General features: G+C 36.1%; 4 protein-coding genes across 4 annotated transcripts; 2 read left to right on the top strand and 2 right to left on the bottom strand.

The window, feature by feature from the left end:
- Positions 1 to 380: 380 nt before the first annotated feature.
- RO3G_02067 (uncharacterized protein) lies at positions 381 to 2,254 on the bottom strand (the record flags this gene model as incomplete). The annotated part of the gene is made up of 5 exons (XM_067656658.1): positions 381 to 960; positions 1,009 to 1,417; positions 1,578 to 1,696; positions 1,744 to 1,957; positions 2,113 to 2,254. The coding sequence occupies 5 exons, from the start codon at positions 2,252 to 2,254 to the stop codon at positions 381 to 383; spliced, it is 1,464 nt and encodes a 487-aa protein (XP_067512759.1).
- Positions 2,255 to 4,210: 1,956 nt separating this feature from the next.
- RO3G_02066 (GTP-binding protein rho1) lies at positions 4,211 to 4,968 on the top strand (the record flags this gene model as incomplete). The annotated part of the gene is made up of 4 exons (XM_067656657.1): positions 4,211 to 4,306; positions 4,361 to 4,448; positions 4,520 to 4,629; positions 4,681 to 4,968. The coding sequence occupies 4 exons, from the start codon at positions 4,211 to 4,213 to the stop codon at positions 4,966 to 4,968; spliced, it is 582 nt and encodes a 193-aa protein (XP_067512758.1).
- A 2,009-nt stretch (positions 4,969 to 6,977) lies between these two features.
- RO3G_02065 (uncharacterized protein) lies at positions 6,978 to 9,259 on the top strand (the record flags this gene model as incomplete). The annotated part of the gene is made up of 5 exons (XM_067656656.1): positions 6,978 to 7,025; positions 7,076 to 7,148; positions 7,203 to 7,506; positions 7,559 to 7,649; positions 7,700 to 9,259. 5 exons carry the CDS (start codon positions 6,978 to 6,980, stop codon positions 9,257 to 9,259), a joined length of 2,076 nt encoding a protein of 691 aa, XP_067512757.1.
- A 1,385-nt stretch (positions 9,260 to 10,644) lies between these two features.
- RO3G_02064 (uncharacterized protein) lies at positions 10,645 to 13,703 on the bottom strand (the record flags this gene model as incomplete). The annotated part of the gene is made up of 7 exons (XM_067656655.1): positions 10,645 to 10,656; positions 10,809 to 11,102; positions 11,152 to 11,372; positions 11,438 to 11,858; positions 11,924 to 12,100; positions 12,154 to 12,336; positions 12,393 to 13,703. The coding sequence occupies 7 exons, from the start codon at positions 13,701 to 13,703 to the stop codon at positions 10,645 to 10,647; spliced, it is 2,619 nt and encodes an 872-aa protein (XP_067512756.1).
- Between the last annotated feature and the right edge of the window lie 726 nt (positions 13,704 to 14,429).

Here is a 14,429-nt window from a genome sequence, read left to right as displayed (position 1 = left end):
ATTTTCATTAATCGATTTTATATTCTATTTTTTTTTTTTTTTTTTGCCTGTAGAGCTCATCAGAATCAAGTACACATAAATTAATGAATAAATCCAGTCGACTGTTATTTTCCTTGAGTAGGAAAGCATCAATGAAATCTTGCAAAAGCGATAAATCCAATTCAGTAAAGTCACTCGAAAAGGTAATAGTAAAACATAATGAACTTTTTATCTCATTGCCTGATAGGTACAAGAAGGTCTAGAGCTTTGATTGTTCACATGAAAAAAATAAAATAAATAAAAAATGATTCTGTTTGATGTGACACATAACGTCAGGACCTGGTTGTGAGAATAAATATAAATAGACTAGATGTTTTTAATAATCATACAACATATAAAAATCATTTACAAACACGGTTATCAACCAAAGTCAAAGACGAACAGGCCGACAGCTGAGGACTTTGCTGTTTCCGACCCTTTTTCTTTTTTATCCAAAGCCAACAGCCAAAGCTAGACAAGACCAACACAACCGTCGTCATGATGATCGCAACCAGGACAGCGGGTGATACACTTGGTTGTGTCCCCTGTGCTTCCAGACATAATCCGTTCAAGCATTTTCCATCCGTTCCGCACAACGTACCATCCAAGAAATCGGCAGAGAACAAGGTACATTTAGCACTGTCATCCGGATATTCACAAAGCATCTTACATTCTTCCTGTTTGACAGAGCAAGCACGGGTGATGTTCATCGTGTAACCTCGAGCAAGGCATTGCTGATCTCTTGAGGTACACTGTCCCGAAGCACATCTCAGGCTGTCCATGTTGCTGCAGATAGTGCCATCCTTTTCACCTCTGTCTGGAGGACAACTGGGTAAGGTGCCCGTACAATATTCAGCTTGGTCACAAGGGGATAGAGACGGTCTACACATAAACGTACTCGGTCGAACTTGACACTGATGACAGCAGGCATCATTGAGATCTCTATTCAATACATCAGTCCCTTTCTTTTTCTTCTTCAATCCCTCTTACTCGCAAACAGCCTGGTTAACAAACTTGCAAGTCTTGACATCACAGCAATCACTCTCCTTTCCTCCTGTATCACACTCTTCTCCTTCTTCTCTGATACCATTGCCGCAAGTGCCAAGTCGAAGTGAATGACGTGCACTTTGCTGAGGGTCTAGGATGGCCTGTGGATGAGCATACAAAAGTAGAGATCGTCCCCTGTTGAGCTTACCTGATAGACAGGTTGCAATCGAAGGAAGCAGGGAGCATACGGTATTGATAGAGCACGGGCTGAAACGTTCTACGGATGAATTACTCGTGGGATTCATGATAAATGCGCCCTCTGCACTACATTCGGTCTCACTCAGAGAACAACACGAAGCGCAGTTATCTGATGAGCAAGGACACGATGAGGCATTGCAATCATGAATTGCACCTTTTAAAAGGATGGATAAGGCATGCGAAAGGAAAATCAATTTTTTTTTGTACCAAATGAATGTCCAATCTCATGAGCAACAATCTTCCATTCATCTTGAGCTTTCATACAACAACATTAGCTCCCCTTTCTTTGTTCTTTGCTTCTACTGGTTACTTACTGATAGAAGAAACACTGGTGCCTGACACATAGCGTACTTTCCCATCATCCTCTGTCTGTTCACTCAACCCCGTATTACAAAGCTGTCCAAGCCAAGCAAGGCCAACTTCAAGTCCAACTCTATCAAAACAAAATGAGAAACCAGAAAAACACCGCTTTTTTCCTACGGGCAGTTTGTCATCAGATGCCAAAGGCCCGCACCGTCGTCACCCAACCGATTCCTCCAGAGACTAAAGTCGCTGAGACGATCGTAAAGGGAATAATCTGGTTCACAGGCTCGATTCCAATCGATCGATGCCTCGCTGGGGCAGAGAGGGTCCATGATGGTCATGTTGATCAAACCAAGAGCGACATTAAATGTTTCTTCAAAGAGGGCAGATGCTATATTGAAATCATTCATGATCTGTCGTCTTGCTGCTTCTTTGCTTTTATAATGCTGTACATAAGTACAATCAGCTGCTACGCCCATATAGTTGACTACACACATAAAAGTGAGTGGTGTGTTTTGTATAGCTGTTTTTTTGCTTTAGGGTTACTCTTCTTAGCCATCGGACAGCCTTGCTCGGTACGTTTGGCGATAGCTCGCTTTTTGTCAATGCTCGGTAGTTTGTTGATACCACATTGATGAGGACTGGCTTGATTGGACCAGATGGTACCTGAATTTCTGTAGACAACCATCGAGTCTTTCTGGACATCGGGGTCACTCGATCTTTTCACTCGATCATAGGCGTCTCTTGATTTAATATGATGGATATCCTCGTGTATTCTAAAGGCACCTTCAATCAGCAGAGATTGGTCCTGTCTATTGAACTGTTAAACACGATGTGTGGACATGGATGTTTTTTTTTTTTTTTTTTTTTTTTTTAAAAAAAAAAACCTTTTCTGTATCAAAATTCTAGCCCAACCGAGTGTTGTATTTGCATAACTGACATGACCCTTATACGCTCCATCTGGAATCATCGGAAGGCTTTGACCGTCTTGATGGATGACAGCTTGAGGATGAAAGAGGTCATGATTAGGTTCAAGATGCAGATCATAATTGGTGTCAAACGCATTGATTGTCAGCCTTAGTTGCCCACTGGGATACGTGGTCGCGCTGAGGATCGATAAACCTTGAACTTGGTTGATTTTGTGATCGCTTAGACAGTAACCTATTTCACTTTTTTAGAAGGTGCTTTCTGTTTGAAATACAGTACCTTGTACTACAAGAAAGGTACTGATACATAATAAATAAAATAGAAAGTTCATTTGAAAAATAAAAAGAAAGTAAAGTAACCGCTTTACATTATATAGGAGGAAGAAATAAGGAGTCAAACTAAAATATACTTGCTTAATTATTCATTTAAGAAAAGCCTTGTAGTATTATTTTGATAATTAAAACTCGTACTCCATTTAAAATCAAACACAAGCTCTTTCTTTGCCTAGTATTTATACATAAAGGATGTTGGTTACGTACAAGATTACATGAAGAGAGATTGTTTAAAAAAGCCGCTGATGTAGAAATTGTAAGAGAACAGCTTGACTTCAAGCGAGGTGGAACTTATAGAAGGTGGATGGTGAGATAAAGGCATTCGTAGCCAGATAAACTGGAGTGACCATGGTGAAAAGGAGAATGGTAAACAAGGGTAGATGAATGGAGGCACATACATGTTGAGGCAAGAAATAAGACAAGTTCTTTTATAAATGAGCAAAGTATCATGCTATGTGCCAATTACGTTTTTTAAGTGATTAAAGATTTTTGGCAGACCTTTGCTCTTGAGTGATTTTCTAGTTTGTTCTAGAGAAATTCCCTACCCCCTGGTCCAAATAGCCTATTGTTTGCTTATTTTAATCTGAAAAGTCAATAAAGGGTAGTCCTGGGCGATTTGCTTGATAAGATCATAAAAGTTATGTTTGCATTGCTCGTGCTCTTTTTGACTCTAAAGCTATTTGAGGAAAAAAGAAAAAGAAAAAGAAAAAGAAAAAAGAATAAAAAAAAAAAAAAACAAGCTCTTTTTCGATAAAATAATTTTCGGAATCATCATTCAAGACGATGCAAACGATAGGAAATTTGATTTGGGAGCGGTGTAAATCGGCTGATCGCCAGTCCTTACTCCATTTATAGATGAATCATGCCAAGATAGATCTAAGCCCGACACACACAAAAAAAGCTACGCTAAAGCGATGCAAATTGTCCTAAATTTGGATGATATAACAGCATATTTAATTTATTTAAAAGACAAATAACAAGCAATGAGCTCAGTAGGAAAACAGGCAGTAAACGAGGTTTAATGAATAAAACACCTGAGCGGGATTAAATTTCTCAATGCTAGGAAGACATTTCCAAGAGATTGTAAATTTAACTGGCGCAAATCATTTACAGTTGGCATCAAACAATGTTTCATCTATTTCATTAGTCGTACAAAAGGAGTGTTTGGGATGGGGAGCAAGTAAAGGAGACTTTATAAAAAAGTATGTTATTTTTTATTTGCTTTTCTCTATTTTTTTTTTTTTTTTTTTTTAAAAAAAAATTATTTGCACAAGGTTATTGCTGTAAAAGTAAAGAGAGAATATACATTTTTAGCTTTTTTTATATAGCGGAAATTTATTTTTCTTAGTTTATTTTTTTTTCTCTCTCTTTCTCTTTTATAAAGAATGGCTGAAATTAGAAGAAAGCTTGTTATTGTTGGTGATGGTGCTTGCGGTAAAACTTGTTTGTTGATCGTTTTCTCTAAAGGCACTTTCCCTGAGGTAATAGGAACAAAAGAAGAAGAAAAAGTTATTTGTTTATAACAAGTGTCTTAGTTTTATGTTCCCACTGTCTTTGAAAACTATGTAGCTGATGTTGATGTAGATGGTAAACGTGTTGAATTGGCATTATGGGATACAGCAGGTATATTTATACTCGTAAAACAAAAATACCGATAACCTTATTAACACTTATTTTCTCCTTTTTTTGAATAGGCCAAGAGGATTATGATCGTCTTCGTCCTCTTTCTTACCCAGACTCACATGTTATCTTGATTTGTTTTGCTGTTGATTCTCCCGATTCTTTAGATAACGTTCAAGAAAAGGTAAACACCACAGAAAGGAAAAAGAAAAAAAATTAAACATAGTGTTTATAGTGGATTTCTGAAGTACTTCACTTCTGCCAAGGTCTTCCTATTGTCTTGGTGGGCTGCAAGAAAGATTTGCGTAATGATCCTAACACGATTGAAGAGTTGAGAAGAAATTCCCAAAGACCTGTTAGTTACGAAGAAGGAGCTGCTGTTGCCCAAAAGATTAGCGCTTACAAATATTATGAATGTTCTGCAAAGACTGGAGAAGGTGTTCGTGATGTATTCCAAGAAGCTACTCGCGCTGCTTTGATGGTCAACAAGAAGAAGAAGAAGAGTGGTTGTACTGTGTTATAATAAAGTACTAATTATATCATTACCTCTCTCTCTCTCATCTCTTTATTTTTCCTTCTTTGACTATTTTTGAGATTGTACAGAGAAAGCAAATTTAGAATGAAATGAATTTTTCATATAAGAGTTTCATAAAAGGAGCAGGATATCACTCGATCGTAAGCATTCTTTAGGAAAGTCTTTGTTTCTTTTTTTAATGATATACTACGTGGGATGCTTACAAGAGCTATTCGTTGACAACACATGAATGCAGAAAAGGAATGTAATACCAAAGTATACATAATTGACAAGTTGGTTATGCAATACCGTTCATAGTCAGAATACTGATTTTTCTTTATAAAATTTCAAAGTCTTTGGAACATTAGCAAGTATGTTTGAATCGTTTTCTTTTGAAAAGCAACAAGCTGTACTAAAAAGCAAAAAATAACTACTTGTTATCTCATCCAACGTGGCACTTGATATCCCTGAAAGGACAACCTATAACTCGATATACACTTTAAGAAAAGAAAATCATCATGTTAAAATGTACCAAGACATCTTGATTGGTGTTTCTAAAGTTGAAATGACAAAACTTTGAATTGCTTCAGTCAGTATCTGTTAGCGATAGAAATATCTACGAGGTATAAAAGAAGAGGTAGATAAACTTAATTCATTTCTATTCTACTTTGATTTAAAAAAGTATTTGAGTAATGGAGATAGATTGTGTGTTTTATAGAAATACTTTAAAGCAGTAGCATGTAAAACATCTAGAATACTACACCATATAATTGGATGGTGAATGGTGCTGATCAAATTTCTCTTTCTATACTAAATACACAGTTTGAATCCTTGGCTTTCAATTAAAAGCACAATTATTGTTATGGGGCTTAATAGACTAGATGAATACTTGGGATTGGAATAAGATTTAAAAGACTTGATACTCAACATCCAAAATCAATGGTGTCGTAAATAATCATGCTAGTGACACTGAAATGCTTGTGATCGTTATAAACAACAAGGTTGACAAAGTTGCTAGATATGGAAATGAAAATTCCAAAGCCTTTTTACTATTCAAATGACTAGTGAAGGTAATAGTATTCCTTATGAAGCTTGTCCAATTTGGTGCAGGTAAATTTGGATAGCTTAAGAAATGAGTCAAATGTTACTTTACGTATCGTTTTATATCTTCAATTCTACTTTAAAGCCATCCTAATCATCTCATGATTTATTTTTTAATTATCTCTTGATGACAAAGAAAGCAAACTTAAAGAGAAAAAGCATCATTGGAACAATAATACAATGATGTTGGACTTCTAAACCTATCGCATCTCCCTTTTCTTTCAATAGCTCTTATTTTATAAAAAAGCCAAAAATAGGCCCAGATTTTGAAGGCAGTGAGCACAAACTTTAATTTTGTCAATTAATTCACAATAAACAATAATGCGTGTTACCTCAGCAGTTTGATACAAATATGAGTAAAGAAATAAATAGAGGAAAAAGCAAACATAGAAGAAATGCAAAACAATCCTACATGAACTATTGTCACGCTTTATTTATATTCAGACGAAATTAAGATGGTTAAGGAAGGTATAAAAGAAAAGGATGTGATAAATCAGGTTGAATATAAAATTTAACAGGGAATAGAACCAGTTGTCTTGATTGAAAAATATAAAAAAAGAGCAAAAGAAAATAGGAACTGAAAGGAGAGGATGGTTAGATTGAAAGATGAGAGTCTATGGTTAAAAGTAGTACAATAGGATTTAGTTGGTTCCTGGTTTAAAGTTACACAGACTACTGTAAACATCATTTTTTAAACAATACAAATGAAGGCTTTAGATTGGTAAGAATGCATAAAAGATGTTATTTAGCAAATAGTTGAATTACTTAATCTAAATAAGGTCATAAGAGCAAAATAAATAAATAAAATAAATGACGTGAGAAGGTTTTGGTTTGGCGCATCATATAAAATTATAAAAGGGACAACTATCTTGTTCGCTTTCTTTTTTTTTTCTTAAAAACCTATTTTAATCTAATCAATGGATATAAACTGTTCTGAAAATAAACAAATTCCTATCAAAGAAAACGTAAATCAGACACCATTACCAACTTGTATATTAAATGAACAATTCAATAGGCGATCCAAAGACATCTTTGCTTTTGGGACAAGACAAAGAAGGGATACATCACTCCAGTTGACACTATAAAAGGTATACTAAGCATAATAGGATATCAAGAACAGAATCGGATATTTATTCAAATAGGATTTATTGCACTTGGTTATGGTATCATTCCTAGTGTCTTCCTTGGTATCTTTGTCAGTGTCTTTTTATCTCTGTTAACCCAAGTAGGTTGGACACCTGATCCTTTCTGTCGTTTTCTTGTTTCAAATTTAATCAAGACAAGAACACTGACATCATATGCTTACGATAAGAATGGTGTTTTCATGCCAAAGAACTTTGAAAACTTGTTTAATAAACATGCCAAGTCTGGTGAACACATAACAATAATGGAGTTTGTTTGGATGACAAGAGAACAGGAAATGTTGAGATTTAATCTGAAAGCATGGTAACCTACTTTTTCTTGTCTCTGCTTGTTAATCCTCATTTTATTTAAATAGGGCAATCAGTCTAATTGAATTGTGTACTCTTTATTTTTTCATTGGTCATCATGGCTGTTTATCAAAAGAAGGTGTCCGAGCCGCTTATGATGTGAGTTTATTTACTGTGCTTGTAAATAAATAATTGAACTTGTTCAATAGGGAACATTATTTTATCGTCTACAAGAAACGAATATGATACAACGTAAAAGCTCTGTCATCAGTTCTTATCCTCATCTTACTCACTGCTCTCTTTTGCCCAAAAAACACAATGTCTGGTTTCTCAAGGGTCAAATACATGCCTTATTGAACTCTACATTTGTAAAAGGTTCCTATTTACATAACTCGGCAAATTATCTTCAAGAAATTCTCACTACCACCAAGGACAAGTTCCTTTTGAGCTCTGTTACTAAAAGTACATGCTTGCCTAAACTTGACGTGAGTTGCAGTGAAAAGACAAAGAGGCCTACAAAGTCAGATGATTCCGATGAAGGATTGTATGCTCTTGTTGCTGACACTGCCTATCATGGCTTGGCACCTGTGGATGATAACAAGAATGCTTTGAACATCATCCTTAAAGAGCCTCCTGTGTTTTATGGGCTAACAATAAAAGAAGACATAACAGTGATCAGTAAGGATGGAGTCAAGAACGTACTTTTCCTTACCAACAGTACCCATGACTGGCCTCAAGAGAGCAAAGATGACGAAAGAAGCAAGCTGCATTCCACAGACAATGAATCACATTATTTTGTGGAACATGAATCTCCTATCCTGTCACTTTCCGATGACGATTCATCCCTGATGTCCTCAACCTTTGATGATTCCGCTCTGTTATCCCCACCTGATTCTTCTTCATCTCCAATCGTGTTTCCAGTTAGCGATGACAATTCCATGATAGCTTTGTTTGATGCTGACTCTGATTCTTCAATTGGTATTAACTCTTCTTTATTGATTTCATCTGATCCATCCTTCACAATTCCATCCTCTCTTGGCACTAAATCCTTGTTATCTTTACCTGATTCTGATTCTTCTTTATTGACTCAACATCATCCTTCTTCTCTAGCAACACCTGCCAATATTGATTCTTCTTTCCTGTCTTCAACTAAACCTGACTCTTGTTCTTTGAATTTAACCGACCATTCCTCATCTTTGATAAATCCTTTGACTGATACCGACCCTTCCTTGAGTCATTTATCAACCAACGATTCTATTCCAGTCATATTCCCATCCAATCATACCCTTGATCTAGAAATTGAATCCGTTGATTTCATAGAACTACCAGAAAATGATATTACTTCAGAAGCCAAGCCTGATGATGTGGTAACTGAACCCATGAATAACTCTATTCAAAACATTGAGCTTACTGCTCTGGTATCAAAGGATGAGATTATGATGGATTCTGAATCTTCTGTGGCAACACCATCCAATAGTGCCTCAGATGCAACATCTGAATTTACTGCTCCAATCCCTTCACCTGACAGTGACTCTATCACACAACATGAACATACTGCTGTGGTCCCCTTGACTGAGAATATCACGCTCTTGCAAAAAGAATCAGTTGCTATCATCACTTCATTGCCAGAGGAGCCTGTGGTAAAAAATGATAATCCTCCAAGCACGCGCATTTCTACTTCAGCCAAACACAAACCATTAAACAACAAGAAGAGCAAAAAAATTAAAAGCAAGAAAAACAAAAATAAGAAGAAGAAGAAGAGCCGATAAAGTCAAGGCCTAGGTTAACTGTAAATTTTTAAATAAAAAATATGAGATTTTAAAGTAGTGCACAGTATTTTTAAAGATCTCGGCGGGTTTCTGGAGAATAAATTAGTAAAAGAGTCTCTTACTATTTCATGAGCCCTAGGCTATCTCTTGATGTTAAAAATCAGTGATACTTTTGTAAACAGCTAAAAATAAAATAACATAGAAAAATCTGATAAGAACTGGTGTTATCCCTTTCATGGTATTTTTTGTCTACTGCTGACAGATGCAAAGAAAAAAAAAAACTAGCTGATGGTGATGTGGATTTGTTCAAATTCCTTCTATCAAGTGTTGATATGCTGCCCTTTGATGATAAGAATCAAGAGGTCCTCTTGTCTAACATGTCTAATTTATGACATTCTATATAATTTTCCTCTGCCATGTACCGTGCATTACATTGATGTCTATCTATCCTTTTGGCATAGTTTATCAAAAGCATTTCTTCTTTGCGATTGTACCAAATTCTCCTTCAGCTTATAGGAATGGATAACCAAGCCAGCATATGCAATATAAATTAACTAGATTCTTGTATTACTTATGAATATTGAAAGTTGTAGAGTAGCTGTGTCCATATTGAATATTCATATAGCTTTCAAGGCATTTCTTTTTATCCTAGATGTTTCTAATGACTCCAAAAATCTTTTTTACACATTTCATTAATCATGAAGCACACATATGGTCACCATCCTGAAAAGAGGATAATACGTTCCTAACTTGCTTGTGTCAGAAAGTTGATCTGTTTCCTTAGTACACCCAGTCATAGCATACCCTTTCTCCTTTAACTATGCAATTTGCTGCTGTTCGACCTTGCTAAGCTTTTTTTGGGGAAACGCTCATATTTAATGGATTATGAGGGTTTTTTTTTCTGCTTCTTTTGCTACCATACTAACAGAAGATATCTCTTTGCTCTATATTTGTTTTTAAATGCCTCCAATTTTGCTATGCTACTATACCCAAATTTTATTTATATGGAATCCATTCCATCCTTGTCCACTATAATCAAAGCTAGCGGAGCAAATATTATAAAACTATCAGTTAGCTATAAAAAGAAACATAACCCTTAAGATCTTTAAAACATATTTGTCTAACAATTTTCTAATTAATCTATTGATGAGCGTTTCAAAAAGAGTTTTAAAACAATTTAAATAGTTGACATTAAAATAACATGAATTTAACACATTTACTTGAAAAAGTCTTTCTTCTTTTTTATGACTTGTATTCATTTGTGCATTACTTCATGCCGCGTAAAGCTTACTAATATAAGGCCCAAACATTGCAATCGAAAGCAATGGTTATTATTCTATTTGTCTTTTTTTTTTTCTTGGCTCAAAAAAGACGATTATATACCGTTAAGAGTTTTCCTATTTAAGTACAATATAAAAAATAACAAAAGCTATTGAGGAGCTGTTTTTATTCAAATTTCCATTATTTTTCATTTTGTTACCAAGAAAAACAAATCATTTTATGGTCTCCTCTTTTTATGACTATTTTTAGATGTAAGTAAAGAAGTTACATAAACATCCCTAAAGTTCGCATCAAAAGCATCACACCGTGTCTTGAATTGCTTTAATTTATAGTTTGCAAATTTATCTGTCAGTGTTCCTCCAAAGAGGTATCGTGCAGTACTAGGTGACTGAGCATGATCTCCAGAAGAATAAAACATGGTGGAAAAGTTGGGTATAGACAATCGATGATTATTTCGTGCTGGTTTGTTAAAAATAGCTGACTGAGAGAAACTTGCTGATCCGGATGGTATAGGAATATGTACAGGTTGATTAGTAGTATCAAGGTCAATTTCGTGTGGTTCCTAATCATATCTGTTAAAAAATAGATGGTCACTGCCTTCTAACACAAACCTCCGTCATAATCTTTTTAATCCTAGGATCAAGACTAGACACAAACAAATGCTCTACTAGGTATTTGTTTGCATCTCTTCTTGACATGATATAATGCTCTTTTGCACTCTCAATGCAATCAATCATGCTGGTCATCCAAATGTCTTTTTCTGCTTCACTCACAGCACTGAATTCAAAAACATGTGAATTACTACGTAATAACCAAGGAAAATGGACAGATGCTTTTTTTTTAAGAAAAGAACCTTTTTAGTTATACTGTAAAGAGAAGGGTACATGAGAAACTTACTTGGTATATCCGGTAAATCTTCTACAGTAAACTCTCGAATAGGGAACCAATGCTTTGATTCATAAGTATCTGATCTTTTTGGCCTTGCCAAGATCACATAATGTTCAAACAAAGCACAGCAAACCCTTTTTGATGATCTCTGTTTTGGCAAGTAGCGCATCTCTAGAGTACCTATGAGTGAACAAGTGCCCAGATGTTTAAACCATCGCTTAGGCAAACACCAATCCGCTTGAAGTCGCGTTAAAAAAATCTCAGTCTTTTTCTCCAATTCAAGCCTGGCCTTGGAGTCATTGATTCTGGTAGCAACGTTGTGAATGATCCTTTCAGCAATAGATAAAAGTTCAAAGCCCTCGAGATCTGTTGGTGTGGCCTTTTCTAATGTCTGGAGGAGTAACTTGTAACGAAATAATCGTTGAAATGGCTATGTTTGTGTATGAGAAAAGGTTTAGGTGTGTGATAAGAGTAGGTTTTCGTTTTCTTTTTCACCATAATTAAATAATCTTCAAATTTCAGCTTGTTTGTTCCCCAGGAAATACGGTGAAAGAAATGAAGACGTTCATTCAAGTCACGAAATTTATCATTCGACTCTACAAGTTTATTGTATGTCGCAATTGCATCATCTTGCCCGATGCTATAATCAGAATAAGATTCAAAGTATGCCTCCTGAAAGCATGTAAGTATATCACGAAAAAAAAAAAAGGTGATTCTACACTTACCCATTCTATAAAGCAGCTCGCTATATGCTTCACACTTCCACCCTCCTTATCGCGTCTAGCTGCTAGTTTCAAAGCTTCACAAAAGTTTTCTTGATCTCTTGCTATATCTTCTCCATTACGACAAATCTGCTCTTGTTCTTCCTTGGTAACAAAAGGAACACTTTGAAGAATTTTGAAAAAGTGCTATTCATACAAATTCTGAATACCTGCTCTTTTCAATTGAAAACAACACAACTTACTGTGCAAAGTATAAATAGATCTCTCGTATACGTTTCTTCAGTCTCGACCAATTCTTCAATCACACTAAGCCATCTGAACGTTTTCTTTTGTTCATCAGACATGGTCTGAAATGCCTCTCGTCTTTCATCCGTCATTGACTTTGGTGAATCTGAAAGGTCCAAAGGACTTTGATCGCCCAAGACTTCTTCCATGGTTATGAATTTTTCTGGTGGACGGTAGGCAGAGCGACTGTTGGACTGAGCCGATGGTTTACAAAGATATCGACCTGCGCTTTCGCGCATACTCTTCTTCATTTCCTTTTCCAATTTCATGAATAACGCATCACCGTTTTTGCCAACATCGATCGGAGGAGATACCATGCTTGGACTCAGTTTGATGCTTTTGAAAAGAGATTGCATGCTGTCGGTACGTATGACTAAGTTCGGTGACCCATCATTTTCTCTTATCTCACTGTTCTCGATACCCTCAGTCTCTGCGATGCCGTTATTATTTATGCCTGAGTCTGTTGAAGGTGTTTGTAGACTGCTGCTGCCAGTGCTACTGCTGCTGCTACTGTCGCCTCGTTGTATTCTTCGGTCAGACGATGGTGAGGGTTCAGCAGAATCATTCATCTGCGACCTCGTTTGCCTCAAGTTTTTTGCACTTTCACCTGCATTATCCTCATACGGCGGCGTTTGGGACAAATCACCTTCAAGTCTTTCTGGAGAAGAAGACATTGGGTTATCAAGGATCGGCCCATTATTTAGGCTGTCCTTTTCAGCTTCTGGAATTAATTGTACTCTATCAGGAATTTTATTCTCTTGTGCAGATTGACTCGCCCCACGACTGATAGCCTTTTCTTGTACTGAATCGTGTCCTACTTCTTGTGCTGAGTCATGTACTGCTGGTGGTATAGGTGAGGGTGGAAGTGGCGGTAATTGCTCTATTTCTACATGGATGACGCTTGATTCTTTTTCATGTACACCCAATTTATGATCTAATAGGCCCGATAGTGCCCGCACTGAAGGTTCTCTTTCATTCTCCACTGTTTCATCCGACGACATCTCTTTATCTTCCTCTGACGTTTCTTCTATGGATTCTGAGTGATCATTGTCCTGCAGTTGATCTTCGGTTGGGTGAGGCGTGCCTTCTTGTTCAGGAAGTGCATCTACAAAATCATCTGTTTCGTAGCTTTTCTCACTTTCATCGTCTTCTTTATCGCTCTCTTCTTGTTTTTGACCATGTTCCTTTTTCTCCTCCTTGTTCTTTTCATTGTCATCATCATTATCATCACCAATGCCACTGCAAGAAGCTAATTTCTCCGAAGACATTTTTTTACCCTCCTTGTCATTCTCGCTTGTTAAACAATTAGACATTGTGTCTATAGATGTGTCTTCCATCACTTTATATTATTCAGAAAGAAACCGAGAGAAATGAATAGTGAAAGAGATATAAAAAATATTTTGAAAATTTTCTTGCAAGTTAATATCATAACTTCACCCCACATTTCATGATAAAATACCCTATCTTTTTTTAATGTTCGTTTTCTTATTGTTCCTGGAAGCCATTTTTGTACCACCTACTATGAATCATTAATTCTGAATTCACGTCTTACTCGAAGATACACTCATGGCATGTACAAGAAAATCAAAAAGATAATAGTGATTCATAGGCTCATAGTTTATACGCTAGGTATTATAAATTTTTTAACAAAGAAAACAAAAATCTAACTGCAAATGTTTATTTGTCTTTTTCTATGCTTGGAGACCAACTAGCCTAATTTTCATTACATGTATGCGGTCCATCCCTTGGAGAGTAAAAAAAAAAGGGGGGAGGGGAAAGAACCGCCCTGGATCAGAATTCACTATAGTTGGTGATATTGTATTGATTTGTAAGCATCTAGGCGACAGTAGAGGGATGCATCCCATACACAGTCCTTTAGGAGAAAAAAAAAAAAAGAGAAGTTGAGAAAGTCATTCAACTTGATTGCCAAACTTGTAGCTTCAACAAAACCTTGGATTAACGATACTTTTTATAGTTCGTGTATCTCTCTATTG

Source organism: Rhizopus delemar, genomic scaffold (assembly GCF_000149305.1).
Source record: "Rhizopus delemar RA 99-880 supercont3.1 genomic scaffold, whole genome shotgun sequence".
NCBI classification, from domain to species: domain Eukaryota; kingdom Fungi; phylum Mucoromycota; class Mucoromycetes; order Mucorales; family Rhizopodaceae; genus Rhizopus; species Rhizopus delemar.
Note: the sequence above shows the minus strand (reverse complement) of the source record. Positions and strands in the feature narration are given on the sequence as shown.